The sequence below is a fragment of the Microcebus murinus genome, chromosome 4 (genome assembly GCF_040939455.1).
Source record: "Microcebus murinus isolate Inina chromosome 4, M.murinus_Inina_mat1.0, whole genome shotgun sequence".
Taxonomy (NCBI): Eukaryota; Metazoa; Chordata; class Mammalia; order Primates; family Cheirogaleidae; genus Microcebus; species Microcebus murinus.
This window is the reverse complement of record NC_134107.1, coordinates 53,022,948-53,041,063: the sequence shown is the minus strand read 5'-3', so window position 1 is coordinate 53,041,063 and position 18,116 is coordinate 53,022,948. Positions and strand designations below refer to the sequence as shown.

Sequence of the window (18,116 nt, the reverse complement as noted above, 5' to 3'; positions counted from 1 at the left end):
ATACCGTACTTCTCACAGATAAACCATTACAACCAGGCATGACGCTCCAGGTAGGAAGTTCTGCTGACTATAAAAACAGAAATGAGGACACCGCACTTCTGATTCCTAGATCTTTTCCTTAGTCTTTGTGTCCGTGGGGTATTTTGCTTAGTATCAGAGCTAATATGACACAATACTGACCTTCCAGAAGGTTTCATTATTTAAATGTGAAAGCTACCTGAAAAGTTTTATTAGATAATATCAAAAACCTTTTCCATATTTCTATTCTTATGTAAGCATTAAGATAAAGTTTCATAAACTGCATATTTCTCAAACTTTAAGCCAACAACATCTTGTAGTTGTGGAATAAATAGTACATAAAGACTTGGGAAGCTATAAATGAATGTGTCTTCTTTGTCTTAAATTCTCTGCTTGACCACCAGAAGCCTGGAAATGTGATACAATTTTGATTTGACTGAAAAAACACTGGAGTATTTTGGGCTCTTATAATAATCATAGAAGCACAGACTTGTAAAAGAACCAATGCCACAGAAACTGACATTAAAGGATATAAAGTATAAAAATGAAAACAATGCAGAAACATGGTGCAATGATTTGAATATTAGTCCCCTTGAAATTCATGCTGAAACATAATTGTCATTGTAACAGTATTTAGAGGCAGGCCCTTTAAGAAATGATTAGGTCATGATAGTAGCATCTTCACAAATGGATAAATGTCATTACTGAGGAAGTAGTTTAGTTATTGCAAGAGCAGATTGTTATAAAGGGAGTCTGGCTTCTCGTGATTCACTCTCTTCCACACGCTAGCTTGCCTTTCTGCCTTTCCACCATAGGATGACGCAGCAAGAAGGCCTCACCAGACACCTGCCTATCGAACTTGGACTTCTCAGTCTCCATAACTATGAGCCAAATAAACTTCTATTTTTTATAAATTATCCCATCTGTAGTATTCAGTTAAAGCATCGGAAAACAGATTAAGACACATAGGCTGCCTAGCTGCCAGTTTTGAGGACCCATAGTCCCTCAGGGCCCACCTGTAAGGATAAAAGATGTTGGATTAAGGAGTATCAGAAAGTCACATCTTATGGACTGGAAAATGAAAGACTGGCAAAGAGTCAGGAGGTGTGCTCTCTTCAGTGGAAGAAAAGCTGCTCTCCAGTTCCTGAGAAGTACTGTGGAAAATGTTTTACATAACCTCTGCCATGTTTCAGGCTTGAATCAGTATGTTCTCAGGAGTCCACACCTTAGCACCTTACAAAAAATAAACATTCTAGGATAGGACCTCTGGCACCAGAAATAAGGAGATGGTACAACTCCAGCTGCAGCTTAGTGACAACTCCTCTGCCTTGGCACATAAAACATGGAGAAGTAAACCTGGCACAAAGAGGACAGATGGTAGTTAAGCGTTATAGTATCACATCCGGGCTACAGACAGACGGTGTACATGGGTTGAATGGTGGGTAATTTGATTTGAGTTAAAGGAGTCTGCTAATCAACAATGAGGAAATATCTTCATGTGGTTCCTTACCCCAAGGCCCAGGTCTCCCAAGTGAGAGGTCCTGCCCATAGGTATTCGTCATGGTTTTCATGACCCTTAGGTGTGGCCTGGGGCTTCCAATGGCCCAGACTAAAGATATTTTTGAAGCATGAGGGTCTATAAAATCCTGGGTAGCTCTCCACCCAGACTGTAAGTGGCAGCTATAGGGCAGAGGCAGAAAAGGCCAGAAAAGCATAACTACACAAAATGCTTTAGTCACACTCACATAAACAGCCATACATTAGATAATGTATATAAAGCACTTAGCTCAGAGCATGGTCCTTAGTAAGTGTTCAATAAATATCAACTATTATCTCACACACACAGATATATTCATGTATCTATACACTTTGGGGATCATTCTGATAGTGACCTTGCTTTCCATACCAAAAGAAGGTCAAGTTTCCTGGGCCCAGATAGGCAAGGTTCACCCCCTTAAATGTCATTTTGACCATACTGTATACATTGCAGGGAAATGCCAGGAGGCTGCAATCTGAGAATACCCACTCTTCTCCTATCCAGACAAAGATGGACAAGGCTGGAGCCAGTGAACAGAGAAAGGGCATGGGGCATTATACCATCAAGGATGGCAAATATTATAGAAGATGCCAAAGTGAACAGCGATTTCCTGGGGCAAAGAGTCCGCAATGTGCTGCCAAAGCTGTAGGAAGGACCTTTCAACACATCCTCCTGCATGGGGTTTTGCCACTCACCCTGTCATTCTTCTTCCAGCCTTGTCAAAGGCATAGCTAAAACTGAATTCCTCTTTGTTCTCAATCTCACATTCTGGTTTTTCCTCCCTGAAAAAACCTACATCCATATTTTCTTAGTTGTTGCTCACTTCCATCAACCTCCTGAAGTCACCTTTTAAGATTCTCAAGCAGCCTAGCAACAAGAAGAGTGTAAGTCTTCTCTGTGGGGCATCCTAAAAGGCTAGCTTGGCTCTGGACACCTACTTTACACATCTAGTTCTGTGCTGGCAGTCAACACAAAACACAAATGCCTAATCTAAGCACATTTGCTCTCTTCTCTCATTTTGTCTCAAATAGAAAGCACAATATTCAATAATCTGGTTTTACTTAAAATTATACCTTTTTTAGACAGCTAGAAAATTGTCTTTCTTAAAACCTAGTTATTTTACCCTGCATGATATACTTACAAATTTACTATCACAATAATTTATATAATACTAACTCTTAAAAACTGAGGTTCTTTATAGTATGAAAATGGAAACATCGTATGAAAAAGAATATGTAAATGATAAGTTGACAATTACATGAAATGAAAATATGTGGTCCATTTATCAAAGAAATGCAAAATTTTGAATTGATTCTCTAAATGGGAAGTAGTCTGAATTCGGTTAAATGAAAACCTACCTCTCACCATTAGGTCCTACTCTGTTGATCAATTTTTCCATGGCTTCCTCTGTCTCCTTCAGTTTTTCTTGCAGTTGAGCAAGCTCAAAATTGGCTGAAAAAATAATATCAATCTAAGAACCATCATACATAATTCCCTACCCCCTTTAAAGAATCCAACAATTTTTTAAAAATTATTTTACTGATACATTTCCCATTAATATCTTGTTTAAGAACATAGCAGCTTTCTTAAAGGATTCTTTGAATATTTAAGATTTCCAAAAGGATGCAAAATGTGACTGGGAATATCTAGTTCCATAGAAAATTCATGAGTAAATTAAAAAAAAGCAATTGTGACCTAGATGGACATGATTTCCTGCAATGCTTTTGCCAAGTCCCTTCTTTCTAGGTGGAAAACTTTTCACAAGTTATTTTTCCTGACATTCATTCTATTCTATTCTATTCATTCTATTCTATTCTATTCTATTTCCATAAATTCTTAGAGGAAAGAGCTATGCTGTATACATCTGATTTCCTCCAAGAACATAGAATATTCTAGGTGGGGAATAAATATTTGATGGCCAAATTTCAAGAGTCAGAAGTGTTAATTAAACTTTTTCCCTGGATCTAATAACCAATTTTGGCAATGGCAATGATTTCTCTGCCACAGTTTTCATCTCTGTGAAATAAAGACATTTGCTACCAATATTTTGAAGTCTAGAAATAAGAAGTAATGCATTCCAAATGTGAAATATTGAATTTGCTAATATATATATAAAAAGTGAAGCAGCAATTTTGTACTTTTTATAGCTATCCTTCCCTTAAAAGCCCAACATCAATATGGGAATTTTTGAGAATTCCCAGAACTAAGGCAAAAATGGCATCAGATTAATTTTGGAGCAACTTTTGAGAAATGCTTTTAAGACATACCCACAGACTGTCCATCTGGCTGTATTACAGCTGTCTAACTCAATAATACTTATGAATATACTAAGAGGGAGCACTTACTAATTTTCCTGTGGGCATTTCCAGGTGTGGCAGTAGAGCATTTCCGATCCTCTGCAGTTGTTTTCCCCTTTGAGAGCTGAGAATTGAAGGAGGTATAGCACATCAACAGCAGCTCAGAACCTCAAAGTCACAGAACCCCTCACATTAAATGAAAAAAAAAAAAAAAGGTTGGGAAACAAAAATTATACAGAAATCAAATCAAATAGCAACATTAGAAAAATATCTAAAAGAAAAGCCACTGCAAAATAAGATCTCCAAGTAAAAAATTATCAAGGCACAATGAAAAAAAAAATCTTCCTACAGGTTATCTACCTCGCTAATGCTCATCTAAAAGGGATGTGCACCACCCTAGAGGCATTATTGTAGACTCAAGTCAGGCTGCCTGCAGAATTCCTGGATAAGAAGGAACTCATCTCACTTAACCTTACTCTAGTTGGAGGACAAAGTGAAGCTTCTGCCTCTACTCCACAGTGCACAGGCTCATGGCTTACAGAAGCCTAGCTGAAGTTGGAATTTAACCGGGGGTTTGCTTTTAAAGGACCCAAATCATGTCTTACCAGAGCTAGGAAATATCAGGCTTAATTTCAGGACATGACAGTTCTATTTCAGGAGAATTATAGGAGATGATATCAAAAACAGCATGTCATATCCCTGTGGGGGGAAAAAAGGAAGAGGACAAAGTGCTGCTGGCACAGTCATTACTTGGCCTAACAGTGGCTAGCTGGAAATCATTGTACCAGTCCTAATAACAAAGCTCTTCTTAGAAAATATTTATGCCTTTTCAGTTTGTAAAGATTTTCAAAATTTCTTTTGGAGGGGGTAATTTTGAATTATATCACTCACTGGGTTAGGAACCAGAACATCCAGGTTCAAATCCTGCTTCTGCCTTTTTAGTTGTACATTCTGGGGCAAATCACTTAAACTCTAAGCGAAGATTTCTCATCTCTAAAACTGAGATGATAGCTATCCTAAGTACCTCACAAAGGGGAGGCATGGTTTAAAGAGATGATGAATTTGAAGAAAAGCCACTTTCCCTCTGCAAATAGTGTGAATCCACCAGACCTTGGGGTAGATCAATAGCTGACAGCCCAGTGACTTTGCTCGTCAGATCGATTTATGTCACCCAGTAGGATCAAAACGCTGGGGCTGGATCTCCACTCCCGGCCAGCTGCCAACAGTGAGGTCCATGGTCAAGAAACAAGAATCTCCACAAGAGATCACAACAGGCTCCCCAAGTGACCCCTCCCATCAGGAGTAGCCTCCCAACTATGGTAGAAGAGCTCTGAACAACACAATAGCAGCTCCCCCAAGTGGCAGATCAAGTAACCATAGAAGTACATACATCCAGGCTGCCTCACTCCTATAGCACCTATAGGAACAGAGGCTACACAGGGCCTGTTACTCTCCAAATGAAAAAAAAATGGCTGATCAAGATGGGGAGGGCTCAGCAAAAGAATTCTGGAAGTATGAAGAATCAAATGGAAAGCACCTCCCACCCCCAAAGAGGAACACCAGCTCTCATGCAAACACAGTGGAAAGCCTCAAGAACAGAGTAGATCAAACAGAAGAAAGAATCTCAGAGATTGAAGATAACACCTTCCAATTAAATAAGTTAGTCACAGAGATAGAGCAGAGAAATAACAGAAAAGAGCAAAGCTTACAAGAATTGTGGGATTATATGAAGAAACCTAACTTGAGGTTGTTGTTGATTCTGGAAGGGGAAGAAGAAAACACACAAGGGTTGGATAAGCTATTTGAAGATGTAATTGAAGGAAATTTCCCAGGCCTTGCTAAAAATCTAGATATCCAAGTACAAGAAGCTCAAAGGACCCCCGGGATATTCCATGCAAACAGGAAGACACCACGACATGTAGTCATCAGACTGACCAAAATATCAACTAAAGAGGCCCTTCTAAGAGCTGTAAGGCAAAAGAAGCAAGTAACATACAAAGGAAAGCCAATCCCAGTAATGCCAGACTTCTCAACTGAAATCTCACAAGGAGAGACTGGGGCCCCTTTCTCACTCTTCTGTAACAGAATAATGCCCAGCCTAGAATCTTGTATCCTGCAAAACTAAGTTTTATATATGAAGGATAAATAAAGACATTCTCAGATAAGCAAAGACTGAGTGAATTACCTAGACAACACCAGCCCTCCAAGAAGTACTAAAAACAGTGTTACACACAGATCAGCATAATAAATACTCACAAATGTAAAACCACTCAAAAGCTAAAGATTAAAGGCCAGATACCACAATGGCTCAAGAGAGAAAACAAAGCAACAAAGTCCAACCCAACAGGATGAATAGAAATTTGCCCCACCTATCAGTTCTCTCAATAAATGTGAATAGCTTAAACTCCCCACTTAAGACATAGGCTGGCTGAATGGATAAAAAAATACAAGCTAAGTATATGCTGTCTTCAGGAAACTCACCTAACCTGCAAGGATTGCATATAGACTAAAGGTAAAGGGATGGAGATCAGTATTTCGAGCAAATGGAAGCCAAAAGAAGGCTGCCATGGCAGTTTTGATTTCAGATAACTTAGTTTTTAAACCAACAAAAGTAATGAAAGACAAAGAAGGTCATTATATAATGGTGAAGGATCAAGTTCAACAAGAAGTCATAACAATTTTAAATATATATGCACCCAACTTAGGTGCACCCAGATTCATAAAGCAAACCCTACTTGATCTAAGCAAATTGATAAACAGCAACTCCATAATAGCCGGATATTTCAACACCCTGCCGACTACACAGGACAGATTCTCCAAACAGAAAATTAATAAAGAAATAATGGATTTAAACAAAACTCTAGAACAATTGGGCCTGACTGACATTTACAGGACATTCTACCCCAAATCCACTGAATATACATGCTTTTCATCAGCTCATGGGACATTCTCTAAGACTGACCATATCCTAGGACACAAAGCAAGTCTCAAAAAATTTAAAAAATAGAAATTATACCATGTATATTCTCAGATCACAGTGGAATAAAAGTAGAAATCAACCCTAACAGAAACTCACATTTCTACATAAAAATGTGAAAATTAAACAAACTTCTGCTGAATGATTATTTCATAAATGAGGAAATCAAAATGGAAATCAAAAAATTATTTGAACTTAAAGACAATGGAGATACAAGTTATCAAATTCTGTGGGACCAGCTAAAGCAGTCCTGAGAGGAAAGTTTATTTCCATAAATGCCTATGTCCAAAATTCAGAAAGATCACAAATAGAGAACCTAATGAATCAACTCAAAGAGCTGGAAAAAGAATAACAGAATGACCCCAAATCCAGCAGAAGAAGTGAAATTAACAAGATCAAATCAGAACTAAATGAAATTGACAACAGGGAAACTATACAGAAGATTAATAAAACTAAAAGGTGGTTGTTTGGAAAAAAAATTGACACGTCTTTGGCTAGATTAACGAAAAGCAGAAAAGAGAAATCTCTAATAAGCTCCATCAGAAACAAAAAAGGAGATATTACAACTGATGCCACGGAGATACAAGATATAATCTATGAATACTAAAAAAACCTTTATGCACACAAACTGGAAAATGAGGAGGAAATGGGCAAATTTCTAGAAACACATAGCCTCCCTAGGCTCAACCAGGAGGAAATAGAATTTCTGAACAGATCAATACCAAGTGGTAAAACAGAAACAGCAATTAAAAACCTTCCTAAAAAGAAAAGTCTCGGACCAGATGGTTTCACACCCGAATTTTACCACACCTACAAAGAAGAACTGGTGCCTATTCTGCAGAAATTATTCCACAACATTTAGATGGATAGAATCCTACCTGATTCATTTTATGAAGCCAACGTCACTTTGATACCAAAACCAGGAAAGGATGCAACAAAGAAAGAAAACTACAGACCAATATCACTTATGAATATAGATGCAAAAATTCTCAACAAAATCCTAGCTAACCGAATCCAGGTGCTTATCAAGAAAATAATCCATCATGACCAAGTGGGCTTCATCCCAGGGATGCAGGGATGGTTCAACATATGCAAATCTATAAATGCAATTCACCACAGAAACAGAAGCAAAAACAAAGACCATATGACCCTTTCAATAGGTGCAGAAAAAGCATTTGACAAAATTCAACACCCTTTTATGATAAGAACACTTAACACAATAGGCATAGAAGGGACTTACCTAAAAATGGTACCAGCCATGTATGACAGACCCACAGCAAACATCATACTGAATGGGGAAAAATTGAAAGCATTCCCACATAGAACTGGAACCAGGCAAGACTGCCCACTATCTCCACTTCTATTCAACAAAGTGCTGGAAGTCCTGGCTATAGCAATCAGATGTGAAAGTGGAATTAAAGGCATTCAAATGGGGCAGAAGAGATCAAACTCTCACTCTTTGCTGATTATATGATATTATATTTACAAAATCCCAAGGATTCAACCAAGAAACTCCTGGAATTGATAAATGAATTTAGTAAAGTCTCAGGATACAAAATCAATACACAGAAATCAGAGGCATTCCTATATGCCAAAAAACAGTCAAATTGAGAACCAAATCAAAAATCAATACCCTTCACAATAGCAACAAAGAAAATAAAGTACCTAGGAATATACTTAACTAAGGAGGTAAAAGACTTCTACAGGGAGAACTATGAAACACTGAGGAATGAAATAGCAGAGGATGTAAACAAATGGAAATCCATACCATGCTCGGGGGTAGGCAGAATCAACATTGTTAAAATGTCTATACTACCCAAAGTGATCTAAAGATTCAATGCAATCCCTATTAAAATAACATCATTTTTCACAGATATAGAAAAAATAATTTTACACTTCATATGGAACCAGAGAAGACCCCATATAGCAAAAGCAATTCTAGGCAATAAAAATAAAATGAGAGGTATCAATTTGCCAGATTTCTAACTATACTACAAGGCTGTAGTAATTAAATCAGTTTGTTACTGGCACAAGAATAGGACACTGACCAGGAGAACAGAACTGAGAACCCAGATATAAAACCATCCTCATATAGCCATCTAATCTTTGACAAAGCAGACAAAAACATACACTGGGGAAAAGAATCCTTATTCAATAAATGGTGCTGGGAAACTGGATAGCTACATGTAGAAGACTGAAGCAGGATCCACACCTTTCACCTCTCACAAAAGTCAACTCACGCTGGGTAACAGACTTAAACTTAGGTATGAAACTATTAGAATTCCAGAGGAAAACAATGAAAATACTCTTCTAGACATTGGCCCAGACAAAGAATTTATGAAGGAGACCCCAAAGGCAATCACAGGAACAACAAAAATAAACAAATGGGACCTGATCAAATTAAAAAGCTTCTGCACAGCCAAAGAAACTGTTATGAGAGCAAACAGACAACCTACAGAATGGAAGAAAATTTTCGCATGCTACACATCTGATAAGGGGCTGATAACTAGACTCTATTTAGAACTCAGGAAAATCAGCAGGAAAAAAATCAAACAACCCTATCAAAAAGTGGGCAAAGGACATGAACAGAAACTTTTCAAAAGATGACAGAATAATAGCCAACAAACATGAAAAAATGCTTAACATCTCTAATCATCAGTAAAATGTAAATCAAAACCACAATGAGATATCTCCAGTCAGAATGGCCTTTATCAAAGAGTCTCCAAACAATAAATGCTGGTGTGGATGAGAGAGAGGAACACTCCTACACTGCTGGTGGGACTACAAACTAGTGCAACCTCTATGGAGAGCAATATGGGGATACCTTAAAGCAATACAAGCGGATCTACCATTTGATCCAGCAATCCCATTACTGGGCATCTACCCAAAAGAACAAAAGGCACTCTATAAAAAAGACACCTGCACTCGAATGTTTATAGAAGCACAATTCACAACTGCAAAATTGTGGAAACAACCCAAGTGCCCATCAATACATGAGTGGATTAATAAAATGTAGTATATGTATACCATGGAGTACTACTCAGCTATAAGAAACAATGGTGATATAGCACCTCTTGTATTTTCCTGGATAGAGCTGGAGCCCATTCTACTAAGTATCCCAAGAATGGAAAAACAAGCACCACATGTACTCGCCAGCAAATTGGTATTAACGGACCAACACCTAAGTGGACATATAAGAATAACATTTATTGGGCGTCGGGCAGATGGGAGGGTTGAGGAGGGGATGGGTATATACATACATAATGAGTGCGAGACGCACTGTCTGGGTTGGTCACGCTTGAAGTTCTGACTCAAGGGGGGAGAAGAGGCAAGAGCAATGTACGTAACCTTAACATTTGTACCCCCATAATATGCTGAAATAAATAAATAAATAAATGGGAAGAGAACGAAGAAATCAAATCCAGATCCAGTGAGACTATTCTTAGGGTAATAATGGCCCTTCTCATTGCCTTTCAAAAAAAAGATGATGAATTTGAAAGAACTTTATGAACTGTAAAGTGTTTTAATGTAGACAATGATTTTTACTGCAATATTAGATTTTTCATTGATGTAATATGATTAAGATGATTCCACTTACCTTAAACAGAATGTACAGTATATATAAAAAAATCCCAAAACCGTAGATTGGAATAATCTGCCCCATCAGACTTCTTCCACTACCTCCTCCTCCAGTGCCTCCACCTGATCCTTTGGCCTTTGCAAACGCCTCTGCAAGGTGAGACCTCTGGAAACGAGCCCCAGGGATCTGGCCATCTGAGGGGGCCTGGTGATGATGCATCATAGGTGGAAATCGGCCCAACTTTCCTGAGAAAATGAATAAGTAAGTTTTTACCTCTTCTACTATTTTAAATATGGCTATCATTAAAACACCTCATGCATTAAGATACAAATAACAGAGGCCAACTCAAACAAGTTTAAGAAAAAATAGGATATAGAATTAACCACTGAGCACATAAGTGCATACCAGGAAGTATAACTCAATGGAAATCAATTGGGGGGAGGTGGGAGGAGGGACTGGGCAATGAGTACCTACCTAATGGGTACAATGAACACTATCTGAGTGACAGTCACACTTATAACCCTGACTCAAGCATTACAAAAGGAATCCTTGTAAGCAAAAATATTTGTACCCCCATAATACTTTGGAATTTTTTTAAGAAAAGATATAGAGGTATCACTCACACAGACACTAATGTGATAATTTCTAGCTGTTTACCAAACCTATATTATCTTCCTCTGGGTCCACAGCTAGACCACATTTTTCAGACTCCCCACAATTAAATGTGGCCATGTGACTTGAGTGTCAGCCAAAGGAATGCAAGTGATCCTGCTAGTTCAAGGCCTGGCCTATAAAACCTCCCAAGTTATTCAACTCCATGATCATTTCCCTTCTGTGGGATGGATGCTGACAACCAGAGAGACCTTAGGAGCCACGTGTTAAAAATGGCATAGCCTCCATCAACCTGGATTCTTGAATAACCATGTAGTACAGTCCTCCACTGCTGCCACCGCACTAACTTAGAGTCATCTGGACCTCTTTATATGAATAAGAAATAAACTTCCATTGTGTTAGGATCATTATACACTTTGGAGACTATCTGTTACAGCAGTTAACCACCCCTAACTAATACAGAAAAGGAAATGCAATGTGGTCTCAGGAGAGACTAGAACCAGAAACTGGAAAGCCATCAGGATCCAGGACAGCTACTTTCACATTCTAGTTCAATCTCTCTCTCCCTTTCTAAGATACCATAAGACTTTTTCGTTTCTCTGTGCACATTTTCTTTATTCTCCTTTCTCTGCAGACTATTTCTCTAGCTTCTTTGTGCACACAGTGAAAGATGGTCAGCCTCAAACCCCTCAATTTGCCTGTGCTTCCAGAGGCTAGCTGAGATATTCTAATTTCAAATTCCTTGGAGGAAGACTGTGAGTACTCAGCTTGGGTAGGTATGCATCTCTTTCCAATCAGCTACAGCTGAGCAGACAGGGTTCATGTAGCACAAACAGGGTCAATGGGGCCCAACCTTGTGAGTGGAAGAGCGGGGCTTAGAGAAGTGTGTGTAGCTGGAAGGGAAGGGGGAAGATGCATCTATTTTCTCACACTTTTTTTTCCACCAAGAGCAGCCAAAAGTTAACACCACCTGCCAAGCCCCCTGAGAGCCAAAGGTGAGAAGGAATGGAAAGAAATCTCTAAAAAAGGCCATATAAACAGGTCTGTATAAAAAACTACTGGGTGCTAACACTATATAACAGAAAACACTAGAGAACAGAAAGACTTCATAAATAAGACTCTAAAAACACAAACTTTTATAAAGTAAAGTAAAAAAATTGTTGGAATTTGACTTTGACAAAATTTAACAAAATTGGAAAAAATGTGGGGAGGCAAGAATTCTCATGCACTATGAGTAAAAGTGTAAACTGATACAGCCACTCCGCTAAGTGATCTGGCTGTACTTAGTGACATTAAGTATGCCCTATAATCCAGTGATCCCACCCTGGTGGATAAATCCCAAAGAAGGTTAGATATATATATACACGTACACACACACACACACACACACACACACACACACACACACACACACACAGACTTTCTAGACCTGTCTGAGAATTTTTGCTGTGATCATGTTGTAGCATGGAGCTTTATGTAACTTTGATTTCCTTAAGTGAATGATTAGGAAATCAAAATGGAATACAAATATGGAATTCTATGCAGTTCTTACAAACCATGCTTTAGATATACCTACAACATGAATACACCTTAAAAAGCATAGCATTGTAACGGAGGTAAAGGTCTGGAAAAGGGCAATAAAATGTTTCACCAGTTGTCTCTTTAAAACCCCTCCCTTTTTGGGAATTAAAACTTGCATTCCTTCTTGAGGCCAATGATCAAAGGGGCAGAAAAACATTCTTTGCTGTTTGTTTTCTATTATCTTAAACAACAGAAGATGGCTCAACAGAATTCTGTGGACAAGGGTCACAAGATTGTAGGACAAGAGTCACAAGACCATTGCTTATGGGAGATAAAGTCAGATTGTCCTCAATCAGAGATACGGTCCTCAGGCAGAGATAACCCAAGACCAAAACCACCAATTATATTAATAAACAAAAATAGCCTGAAGCCATGACTTGTGACACTGGTCAGGGAGACCTGAACCCAACCGCCAAACCTCCTCCTTTAAAACTCCCTATTTTTCTGCTTAAAGGCAGGATGCTGGTTTTTGAGACACAAGTCTGCCACTACCCTCATTTGCCAGCAAATTAATAAACAAATTTCTCTTTCCTTTTCCTCAAACTTCTTGTCCACATTCTTCACTCTCTTTCATTCAGCCTCAGGGACAAGTATCAAGCTTTTGGTAACAGGATTAGGTAAAAAATAAGCAAATACTATTATATAAGTTGAAGACACACATATAACCATATCATATATCTTTAAAGCAAATATATAGGTATAAAGACATAAAACAAACACATTAGGGTAGGTGCATATGAGCAGGAAAGGGAATTGGCAGGCAGACTGAGGATAAAGGGCTTAAATAGCAAAACAAGAAAGAAGTCTTGCACTGATAAAGTTAATAAAGTGCTATGAACTGAGAACTATCTTTAAGTCGACTCTACGCTCCTGAAGTAAGAAAGAAGATGGGCAGACAGGCTTAGAAGCTACCTTCTGCCTTGTATCCTTTCTCAGCCAAGCTCCATTCCAATAATCCTCCTTTCCCTCCCAATACTGACTTTGGATGACACGGAAATTATGGAAAGAAATGCTTCTTTTTAAGAGTGGGTCAGCAACAGAAGCACAGCTTTAGACAATAAAAGAAGAGTCACCATCCTTTATTCCAGGTGCTGGTGCATATGCCTCTTTTAAATTGTCAAGGATCTTAATATAAATATATTAAATGAGTATGGCTTTAAAGCCATTATGTACTTTCAAAAAAATGCCTAGCCAGCATCCAGGATGCTAACCTTTCTCTTGAGACAATCTTATATATCAGGTGGCTAGTGTTTAATAAACTTGATTTAATATTTGCAGTAATATGTTGTTGAAATTCTTTTTACCATACTGAAAAAACTGTCTTCAACACCAGCATAAAACAAAAAATAAAATCTTAAAACCAGGTAAGGACATAAAAGGCATTATTCTGCATTTCTAAAATCGAAAACTGATGATGATGCTAAACATTGCACATTGATATGGAGTAGGGACTCCTCTTAAGGGCCTGTCAGGCCCTCTGAGTATAGACAGAAAGAAAAATTTTGAGTCCCTCCAAGGGAATTCCAGACACCTAGCAAGCCCTGCAACCAATAATTAGAGAAGCAAATGAACCACCTGCTGAGCAAAAAGATAACAATTGCTTGAACAATAGTCACCCAGATAGGTCACAGTCACAGGATGTTAGGCTCCTTAAAGAAACTAAAGCTATAACATCTAGACATATGTCCTTGAGTTGTTTCTCAGAAGTCAAGACCCCTACCAGATGAAAAATGATGTCACAAGGACCTCAAATAGGGGGAACCAAGGACTGAACTTGACCACTGTTTTTGTTTAAAATTCTATCCTGAGGGGCCAGGACTGAGTCATGTCTACAGACCATCAGTCTTGCTAACCTGGTCATTCTGACCCAATATATCTTGGCTTGCTCTCACAATCTGATTCTGACATAACATCACATGATGATTAACAGACTTCCTTATCTTCACATACATTAAAGCTAAACTTAAATATTTCTGTTTGCTGACTCCAAGTTTTCAGACTCCTCTAACCAACTGCAAATTTAAAAATCACTAAATCCACCTATGACCTGTAAGACCCCACTTCAAGGTGTCCTGCCTTTTGGGGACAAACCAATACATAATCCCCCCGTATTGATTTATGACTTTACTTATAACTTGTGCCTCCCTGCCTTTAAAAATCCTTATATATAGGCCATTGGAGAGTTCAAGTCTTAAGTGTTAGCTGGCCATTCTCCTTGCTTGGTACCCTGCAATAAACATCTCACTTTCTCTTACTGCAAGTCCCGGTGTCAGTGTTTGGCTTTTTCTGTACAATAGGCAAACGGATCCACATTCAGTTTAGTAACAACAGCTCCCCCCAAACTTTTATAGATCTGTCAGCCAGAAAGATTTACTGGATACCTATTATGTTCAGGACTCTGCCATATGTAAGAAAGGAAGAAAGCCATAAACAAAACAGAAACCATAGTTCTCAAGTGGAACAATGCTTTGAAAAGCGGTCTATCTAAAACAAAAGACACAAACAATAACAGAGTATCAAGGACCTTATTACTACACAAACTAAATGTTTGAGTATTGAAAGGATGAAAGAATTTTTTTTAAAAGAAAGAGGAAAGGAGTCAAATGGGGTCAATCATTGAAGGCAATGAAATACTCAGAACAGAAAAACAAAAGCCCATCTGACAGAGTGTGTGCATAAGAAAGTGAGAACAAAGAAATCATTAAATAGGGATACCTACCTACCTAATTAGTTTGGCTCCATTTAGGGAAGTAAGAAGAGATAAGGAGAAGGAAGTAGAGATGGGGAGGAGTTAAAATGCTAACTTGTGTGGTATATGAACTTGATATAGTGGACCTTGAATTAGGGGAATGACTTAATGAGAAGAGTGCTTGATGGAGATTAGTCTAACAGTTGAGTATGAGCCTAATTCAGAGAGAAACCAGGGTCTTGGAAAACAGCAAAAAGGCTATTGTGGTAATTTAGCTGTGAGACTCAAGTGCCTGTGTTGGTAGCTATAGCTGTAAAAAGGAAAGGACAGGTCCAAGGGCTATCACCATGCAATCAGCAGTATTCAATAGTGAACAGAATATAAAGCTAATGGGGGAGGAGTCAGAAAACTCCAAGACCAAAAGTTTAAGCTACTAAGAGAAGATTATGAAGAAACTCAGAGGACTTATGGTTAGGGAACAACTGTGTACACATTCTTCATACATTATATTCCAAGTGTTGATGGAATATAGAGAAAAATTTCATTAGACTACAGTTAGCCTTGAGGAGAAACTCTAAGCTACCTAAATACAAAGCTAATGAAAATTGAGTGAATGGTTCCCAATACCAAAAAGGATGGAGGGATGTATATACTCATGTGCAAAAAGAGAGAGAAAGGAAAAATGAGCTAGTCGAAGATGACTAGGAAAAAAACCAGTATTATCAAAGTCAGAGGAGGACAAAATTGAAAGCAACTGAGAAGCCTAGAAGAAACTGACAAAAGACCAATGGCAGTCAGATTCCATGAGGCCAAGAGTTCAAGATAAGCCTGGGAAACCCAGTAAGATCCCATCTCTACAAAGAATAAAAAAAGGCCGGGCGTGGTGGCTCACGCCTGTAATCCTAGCACTTTGGGAGGCTGAGGCGGGTGGATTGCTCAAGGTCAGGAGTTCGAAACCAGCCTGAGCGAGACCCCGTCTCTACCAAAAATAGAAATAAATTAATTGACCAACTAAAAATATATATACAAAAAAAAAATTAGCCGGGCATGGTGGCGCATGCCTGTAGTCTCAGCTACTCAGGAGGCTGAGGCAGTAGGATCGCTGAGTCCCGGAGATTGAGGTTGCTGTGAGCCAGGCTGACGCCACGGCACTCACTCTAGCCTGGGCAACAAAGTGAGATTCTGTCTCAAAAAAAAAAAAAAAAAGAATAAAAAAAAATTAGCTGGGTGTGGTGGGCGGCTATAGTCCTAGCTACTCAGGAGGCTGAGGCAGCAGGATTTCTTGAGTCTAGAAGTTCAAGGCTCAGTGAGCTATGATGGTACCACCACTGCACTCCAGCCTGGGTGACAAAGCAAGACCCTTTCTCTTTAAAAAAAAAAAAAAAAAAAGACTAATGGCAGTCCTTGTTTTTAGACAATGTTTTGTTGAGAAATGAATAGTCATTGCATGGAATCCTGACTGTCCACCTGTTTAGACAACAACAGAAACCAAAGTACTGAAAGATCAAAGCATCATAGAATCTTCAGGGGCCTTAAAGTAATCCAGGTGTGGGAACAACTAGATATTCACGTATAAAAGAATGAAAATGGATCCTATATCATACCATATACAAAAATTAACTCAAAATACATAAAAGACCTAAATGTAAGAGCCAGAACTTTTAAATCTTAGAAGAAAACATAAATATAAATCTTCCTGACCTTGGATTAGGTGATAATTTCTTAGATATGACACCAAAAGCACAAAAAAACCAAACAATAAGGTAAATTTGACTTCATCAAAATTTAAAACACTTGTACTGCAAATGACATTAAAAAATGAAAAGAACACACTGAATGGGAGAAAATATACCTGATAAGGGTTATTATCCAAAACACATAAAGAATTCTTACCATTCAACAACAAAAGACAAATAAACCAATTAAAAATGAGTAAAGGATCTGAATAAACATTTCTCTATACAAATGGCCAATAAGCACATGAAAAGATGTTCAACACTATTTGCCACCAAGGAAATGCAAATTAAAATCACAAGGAGATACCACTTCACATTCACTGGAATGGTTATACTCAAAAAGACAGAAATAGAAAGTGTTGGAGGGATGCAGAGAAAAAAGACACTCATACACTGCTGGTGGGTATATAAAATAATTCAGCCACTTTGGAAAACAGTCTGGCAGTTCCTCAAAAGGTTAAACATAGAATAATCATATGACCCAAAAATTACACTCTTGGGTATATACCCAAGAAGAATATGCTCACACAAAAACTTATACACAAATGTTCATAGTAGCATTATTGTAATAGCCAATGTCCATCGACTGATGAATGGATCAACAAAATGTGGTATATCCACACAAAATATTATCCAGCCATAAAAAAGAATGAAATACTGATACATACTATACCATAGATGAACTTTGAAAACATGCTAAGAAAGCCAGTCATGAAATACCATACATTATATGATTCCATTACTATGAAGTATCCATAAAGTCTACAGAGACAGAAAATAAACTAGTGATTGCCTAGAGCTGGGGTTTAGAGAGGTCGGAAGCGGGGAAAAGAGTGACTGCTAATGGGTATGGGGTTTCTTGGTGGGAGGTGTGTGATAAAAGTTTTCTAAAATTGACTGTGGTTATGGTTGTACAAATCTGTGACTATATTAAAAACAACTATACACTTTAAATAGGTAAATTGCATGATATATGCATTTTATCTCAATAAATCTGTTTTTATTTAAAAAAAAAAAGTCATCTAGCCTAACCACCTTTATTCAATAGCTTCACACACCTCAAATTGTGGTCCTGATTCTGTTGAATAC

At 38.1% G+C, this 18,116-nt stretch overlaps 1 protein-coding gene across 5 annotated transcripts in view; it reads right to left on the bottom strand.

Moving 5' to 3' along the window:
- The window catches only part of RIC3 (RIC3 acetylcholine receptor chaperone), a 56,172-nt gene that overhangs the window by 16,724 nt on the left and 21,332 nt on the right, over positions 1–18,116 (bottom strand). For 4 of the 5 annotated variants that reach the window (XR_012918969.1, XM_012783953.3, XM_076002209.1 and 1 more), the window contains 3 exons: positions 10,428–10,654; positions 3,901–3,976; positions 2,914–3,007 (listed from right to left, as the gene is read on the bottom strand). Coding sequence is in view for 4 of the 5 variants with exons in the window: in XM_012783953.3 (XP_012639407.2) it covers positions 2,914–3,007; positions 3,901–3,976; positions 10,428–10,654 (397 nt within the window). In the remaining variant the exon portion in view is untranslated. Of the gene's footprint in view, positions 1–2,913; positions 3,008–3,900; positions 3,977–4,457; positions 10,385–10,427; positions 10,655–18,116 lie in introns of those variants that run through there. The other variant, XM_076002210.1, reaches the window with a different exon arrangement.